The sequence below is a fragment of the Sinocyclocheilus rhinocerous genome, unplaced genomic scaffold (genome assembly GCF_001515625.1).
Source record: "Sinocyclocheilus rhinocerous isolate Xijiao unplaced genomic scaffold, SAMN03320098_v1.1 scaffold853, whole genome shotgun sequence".
Taxonomy (NCBI): domain Eukaryota; kingdom Metazoa; phylum Chordata; class Actinopteri; order Cypriniformes; family Cyprinidae; genus Sinocyclocheilus; species Sinocyclocheilus rhinocerous.
In genome coordinates, this window is record NW_015627738.1 from 15,697 (window position 1) to 23,266 (window position 7,570).

The 7,570-nt window shown below is 40.4% G+C and overlaps 1 protein-coding gene across 1 annotated transcript in view; it reads left to right on the top strand.

The window, feature by feature from the left end:
- Positions 1-628: 628 nt before the first annotated feature.
- LOC107733404 (NACHT, LRR and PYD domains-containing protein 3-like) overlaps positions 629-7,570 on the top strand; it is a gene marked incomplete at its 3' end in the record, with an annotated part of 37,740 nt that continues 30,798 nt past the window's right edge. Inside the window, 3 exon segments of the mRNA XM_016545007.1 lie at positions 629-776; positions 2,304-2,465; positions 6,910-7,065. Coding sequence (XP_016400493.1) covers positions 2,317-2,465; positions 6,910-7,065 — 305 coding nt within the window.

Below are 7,570 nucleotides of genomic sequence, written 5' to 3' on the forward strand. Positions count from 1 at the left end.
AAGGAAAACTTGAAATCGCATCATATGACCCCTTTAAGCATTAACCTTGTGACTTGAGCAAGTCACTCTTCTCATTTTTCTCCTCTGTTGTTTCTGTTGCCGAGGTCTCACAGTATCAAAATCATGCTGTTTGTCCACCATCAACCCACAGCAGAGAAAATTAGGGGAGATATACACATTTAGCGAGCTTCTGAAAATACTTTGACTAATATAAACATGCTTCTAAATAACTAATTCTTTCGGACTTGAGAGGGCCCTAATACAACTTATGAGAAATATTAGCATTATCTTTGATTAATTTCATTCTCACCTATCACTTTAATTCAGAGCTTTTCAACTTTTTTTAAAACCGTAGATATAGTGTTCATGTATTTCAAGACATGTCATCTTACCACAGATGAACTGAGAGCATTATTTTAAACACGTCTGGTACAAATTGAGGGATGGGTTGACATTATTTACTTGGATAACAACAGGCCACAGATGCTGTCAATAGAGCTTTAGTTGTACTGAACCCAGAATATTCCTTTAACAAATATTCAAGGGTCACTACTCATAATGGTCATGTGACACTGTCAAAAGTGAAACTGTTACAAAAGTGAAACTGTTTCAACAGGTTCCATTTTGAGACGAAAAACAAACAACATCAGGAGAGAAAAGCTGTTTGTGAATAATGTGAATCAGAACAGATCGGTTTAATGCTGCTATCTAGAGACAGAATGGATTTATGAACTGAATGAAGTTTGTGTTTGATGTTCTTCATTGTTGAGACAGAGGTAGGTTCGAAAAACATTTCTGGATTAATTCTCATGCGTAGGTAAATCAGTCTGAATTTGCGAGTGTAAATATTATGTCTGTCCTATTGTAAAATAAGGGCCAATTTACACTGCACCGACAGACACTTAGTCTGGATTTGTCTGACCAGTGTCACGTCTGTTAATGTAACTGGTGTGAATAAGTTATTGACTTGATTTAATTAGCTTTCTTTTCTTTCCTATATTGTATTATTATAATTTTTTTATATGCTGTTTATACTGTTATAAATTCTATGTGTTTCATAATAAGAATGGGTTAATGAACTCCACGAAATTTTGTTCCTCTACTATTGTTCGCAAGTAAAAAAAATATAACGTTAAAGTCGCGGACTTTTCCTTGGGAGTTTGTCTGGGGAGGGAATGATATCAGTGGAACACATCCGGGGTTTCCCCGCATGCGACATGTGATAGCCTCAGTCTACCTGTGTGCGAGGCTAATGAGCACATGTAATATGTTCTCCCCGTGAATGACTCTGGTATGGCGATGTTTTTTGTCTAAAATGCATATTTATCGCTGGATGAATGTAATTACTTTATACTAGCACTCGATTGTGCTAGTTATAATGTAAATGTATATTTTACGGTGTTATTTAACTTAAACGGTGTACATTGTGACGCTAACTAATTAGCATCATATGTTTAGTGTGCCAGAGAGGGAGAAGCTGTCGCCTGTTGATCCACTGATTATTTCTCCTTGTTACAGATTGAGTAAAAGAAAGTGCTGAATCTCATCAACGAGTGGTCGTGTGGTCTTTATGTGTGTGAGGGTGACCGGTCCAGACATGCTACATTAGCATTGATTGGCACTTGTTTTCGCTGATTGAACATGTCGAATCTGCATTTGTCAGGTCTTGGTCTGAGAAGTGACGTACTGCACTTGGTTGGTTGTCGGTGTTGCAGTGTAAAATTCCCTTAAAAAAGTTTTTTCAGATGCTTTAACTCCCTCTACAGACAGTTTTTCTTACTCTTGGCGGCCGTCAAGCACTTGCTGATCAAATTGCAGTCGCACCGAAACTAAAACAGAACTCAGATCCAATGACAATGTGCCATAAATACTTAAAAAGTCACACAGTGATTGCTGTAAAGAGTGATTTCCCAGAGATGAAATGAGCCCATTAGGGTTTCAGCAGCTCTATTGACTGTAAATATCAGCTGCTCACAGAATCAAGGTTGTATTGAGGAATCAGGAAGCTCAAAGGGTCACAGTCCTGGCAATCATAAATGATTCAGACACTCAGATTAATTCTATGAGTAGTTTCTGAATCTTTTGAACTGGGCATTGAGTTGAATAGCTTTTGATGGGCATTCATCCAAAGCTTTGTGTGTGTGTGTGTGTGTGTGTATATATATGTTTGTGAATAGAGTTTGTTTTACAATATAAATGTAATATTGTGTGGCATGAGAATTCATAAAGAGGTTTCTTTTTTCATAATTCCTCTTGTATGCCTAAAGTTAATTCGTTTTTAAATTTTTATTGTTTGTGTCCAGCTCTGCCTGTAAAATGAGTCTCTTTGGGAAGAGAGAAGAGGAGGAGGATGTTCAGTCACATAAAGCAGCATCACCAGAACCCAGCTGTGTGTCTATAAAGAGTGACAGGTCTATGTTGAGCCCCCCTGAATTTAGTGATGGAGCAGTGACCTCTGACCCTGAGTGAGTATAAACATATTATTTAAACATATTATTGTTTTTTGTTTTTGTTTGTATGTGTGTACTAATTTAATTATCTTTTCATAACAGATAAAAAGACAGGTTTTTCTGAAAAATCATCAACAATTTTACTGATAAAGCTCATAGAAATGGTAATTATCAATCATTTAATTTTAGCACAAAAAATAAAAGGCTACTTTCATTAAAAGGATTAAGAATACTAGTTTAGCTTACATGTTGAGATTAAACTCTGCAAGTTTCTCATATCGACTGAAACCCAAACATTCTATCAAATTCCTTCATCTTGTAAAAACATTGCCTCTGTTAAGAAGTGAGTGAGACGAGAGGCGTGTGGATCCAAATGCAAAGCTTTATTTGAAGACATGGTCAGAAACAGGCAGGGTCGAACACCAGCAAACAGATATAGCACAGGCAAGACACAAGAGTAGTAAACAGGCATGGGTCAATAGACGGCGAACGTAATCCAGGGGGCGAGGCAAACGGATAATCCAAACAGACAGACAATAGTCCAGACGAGGGGCGAACAGAGTCAAAAACGGCAAGACATAGAGATAATCCAAGACGGGCGATAACTCCAGGGCAGACAGCAGACAGACAGGTCGAGATAAACAGACTAGAATCAAGATACGGGTATAACAAGACTAGACTAGACAGTCTTGAGGATAGGGAAACTAGGATAGGGAACTGGCTCCGTAAAGTTGCTATCACTGACTGAGGGATAAATGCAAACAATACTCGGCCCTGAACAGTGGTTAGGGCCTCGTATTTAAAGTGTGTGTGATTGGTTGCAGGTGAGTGCGTAATCAGTGCAATGAAACAAGGGAAATGTAGTCCAGGGTGATGTGTGACTGACTGTGTGGTGTGAGTGTCTATATAATCGGAAGGCAACCTCTGGTGGCGAGCAGAAGGAAGATCAGGGACAGGATGCCCCCCCCCCCAAGGAGCGGCTTCCAGAAGCTCCAAACACAGTACAATCCAGGAGGGCGGTGGAGCGGAGGCAGAACAGGGGGAGGGATGTAGGGCCAGGCCCATGTGCAGGTGTAGGAAGTTGGGACTGAGGCAGGACCAGCGGAGCAGGGAGCCAGGGCGGAGCCGGCAGTACAGGTGGAGCTGAGGACCACCACAGCAGAGCAGATGGGACCAAAGATCCCCACAGCGGAGCAGTAGACCATCAGAGCAGGACAGAAGACCTCCATGGCGGAGCAGAAGACCACCAGAGCAGGACAGAAGACCTCCACGGCGGAGCAGAAGACCACCAGGGCGGAGCAGAAGACCACCAGGGCGGAGCAGACGGAGCAGAAGACCACCAGGGCAGACAGATGGAGCAGAAGACCACCAGGGTGGAGCAGACGGAGCAGAAGACCACCAGGGCGGCGCAGACGGAGCAGAAGACCACCACAGAGAAGCAGACGGAGCCGGGACCCATGGCAGAGACTGGGGCCTAGGGAGAACTGAGACACAAGAGACAGACAGTGCATCTACGGCATCAAGGACTGAGGCAGGGAATGCAAAAAGTTCATCCATAGTTTCCCTGGTGACAACTGAACAGGCAGACAGTTCATAAACAGGCTCACTGACTGAAACTGGACAGACAGACAGTTCATAATCAACTGCATTGGCTGGAATTGGATAGACAGACTGTTCAAACTCAAGCTCATTGTTTGAAACGGAACAGACAGATGGCTCAGAATCAGACTCATTAGTTGGAACCAGACAGACAGATTGTTCAAAATTAGATTTAATGATTGAAACTGGCAAGAACGACAGCTCAAAACCAAACTCAACAGCAGAATCCAGAGAGATGGACTGTTCAAAATTGGATGGATTAACAGAAACTGGACTGGGAGACACTTCTGTGACTGAAACTGAACAGACATTAATAGAATCTGCACAGACAGATGGTTCAACATCACAATCATTGAGGGAAACGGGACTGGCAGATGATTCAGAAACAGATTCATTAGCAGGATTTAGACAGACAGACAGTTTATTAGGACAGACAGGTCTCTGGGCTCGTCACAGGGCTAACAGGGCAGATAAAAGGTTTGTTAACGGCCCCTATGGCCATGACAGTATTAACGGGGCAGGAAAAAGGCCTTTAAGGCCTTGGTCATAACAGGCTGGGCTGAGAGTTCCAAGGAAAGCCCCTTGGCAGAATCCGGGCAAAATTAAAGTCCATGTACTGTCTCTGGGGTGTTACAGGCATGGTTGGGAGTTCTAAGTTGGCCTCTTTGGCCGACTCAGAGCAGGACATGAGTTCATAAATGGCTTCCTCGGCCGGTTCAGAGCAGGACGAAAGTTCATAAATGGCCTCCGTGGCCGGTTCGGGACAAGGCAAGAGTTCACAAGTGGCCTCTGTAGCCATGACAGGACAGGCAGAGAGACACGGGTATAGCAAAACTAGACTAGACTCAGAAAACTAGGACAGGGAACTGGCTCCGTAAAGTTGCTATCACTGACTGAGGGTCAGTGAGACACATTGTTTGTGTCTCACTGACTGAGACACAAACAATACTCGGCCCTGAACAGTGGTTAGGGCCTCGTATTTAAAGGAAAGTTTACTGCTTCATTCATCTGAGCTTTCAGGAGTTTCTTGCAGCTTTATATCTGTTTTACTTCCATGTAGTCAAGAATAATGAATCACTGAAGTTGTTTCTAAATGAATTTCACAGGAACATGTGTGAAAACACTCTGTTTGAGCTGCTAAAAGCAACAGTTAATCAATCTTTGCAGAGTAAAAATGGACACCTGGATCTTTTCCTGAGGTTCCTGCTGGGCGTCTCACTGGAGTTCAATCAGAGACTCTTACAGGATCTGCTGACACACACAGTGAACAGCTCAGAGACCATCAAGAGAATCACACAGTACATTAAAGCCACAATCAAGGGTGATGAAGGTCTCTCAGCTGACAGATGCATCAATCTGTTCCTCTGTCTGCTGGAAGTTTGTGTGGTGTGAGTGTCTATAATCAGAAGGTGACCTCTGGTGGCGAGCAGACGGAAGATCATGGACAGGATTCATGACAGCAAGGGTTTACCCTTGTTTTACCCTATTTTGTTGTCTCTGTGTGTTTTGGCAAGTCTTCAAATTTTGCTTGCAATTCTGTAAATTTAAATCTAAATTTATTTTTCCACACTGGCTAAACACCCTTTGGCTCAGCTTGCTACAGTAGCCACACCCCAAACTCTCGCTATTGGCTGCGTGGAGGTATGCAAATACATAGGCTGACAGGCAGGTAGGACATCGGACCAAATGCAATGACTGAGCGAACATTTTATGGTCCTGAGTCTTCCACAGAAGATATTTTGGCTACTTTAATTATTGATTAAAGGTGTGAAGAGAATAAACCAGTATAACAAAAAGTGTTTTTGCTGAAAATTGCCATCCTTAGCTTTAAGGCCTTGGTTATGTTCAAAGGAGCATTAAATCTAATATGTTAACATTATTAAGTTATACATATAAATGGTAACACTTTAGTTTACAGCCCACAATTTACAATGTACTTTTTTGTAATAACAGTGCCTATAGCATAGTAGGACATACACGTAATATTAGAATAAGTAGCCCTTAGTTATAAAATGCTAACAGTATAAATATTTTTTAATTTTCCAGGTTACTAGTTTTTCCTGGTTCAGTTGTTCCTTTATTCCCCAAACTTTGAGCAAAAAATAAAAAATAAATAAAACGGTTACACTTTAGATTAGGGAACATTATTTACTATTGACTAGTTACTTATTAACAGGCATATTACTAGCATATTGGCTGTTTTTTACTACATATAAAGCACATATTAATGTTTTATTCTGCATGACTATATAGATCCCTTAATCCTACCCCATACCTAAATTTAACAACTACCTTACTAACTATTAATAAGCAGGTAATTAGGAGTTTATTGAGGGAAAACTCTTAGTTAATTGTGAATTGTGTTCCCTAATCTAAAGTGTTACCAAAAGCACACTGTAAATTGCGGGCTGTAATCTAAATCATTTGGTCAATAACAGAACAGCAAAATTGGATGAAAACTTAATCAATTTATTAAAAGATTATGAACTATGGCAACTATATGGATGGTTGTCCCGCCCACATTACTATGACAACTAACAGTATAAATGCCTACTAGCTACTTTGGCGTAAGCCTGCATGTATGAGGCTTAATGGGAAAGTCCACCCAGAAATGAAAATTCTGTCATTTACTCAACCTTTACTCATTGCATACCTACAGTATATGCATTTCTTTCTTCTGCTGAACACAAAAGAATAAATGTTGATAACCAAAATGGTTTCCATTGACTTCCTTTGTATTTTTTGTCCATATTTCTTTATTATTTTCAACGGAAAAAAAGAAAGAATTTAAATTTTTCAGTCAGGCAGGAGTAAAAAAAAAAAAATCAATTCATTTTTGTTTTTTATCGTCTATTTCTAGAAGCACTGCCTGTAAAAGGAGTTTCTATGAGAAGAGTGAGGAGAAGGAGGATGTTAAAGCAATATCTCCAGAACACAGCTGTGTGTCTATGAAGAGTAACAGATCCATGTTGAGCCCCCCTGAATTCAGTGATGGAGCAGTGACCTCTGACCCTGAGTGAGTATAAATGTAATAAACAAGGATGTTGTACAAGGAAAACATCCTGCTTGGTAAACCATGTTCTGCATTATATGTCCATTATCTATATCATCTGCCCCTCAGGTGTCTGCAGTGTATCATTCAACTACAGTATGTATGAAACAGTATCAGTCATGGAAATGTAAGGCTGTTTCGCTACCGTGGTTCAGGTTATAGGATTGCCAAATGACTGACAAACTTTATTAGAATGATGGGATAAATCAGTGTGTTCCTCGTCTAACACCAGACCCTGATACACCAATGACTGAATAGCAAAATATGTGGCAGAGCATTTCTGAAATGTGACTGTTATATTGAAATGGGTAGTACTTCAGTGTTAATATTGAATCAAAACTAGTTTGCATATACTTTGTAATTGAAAGTGTTGACTTAAGATTACAATTAAAATGGTTGCAAAAATAGATAAAATGATAAAACGTGTACAGTTAATTGTACCCAAAATGTACAAAGCAAAAAAGAAAGA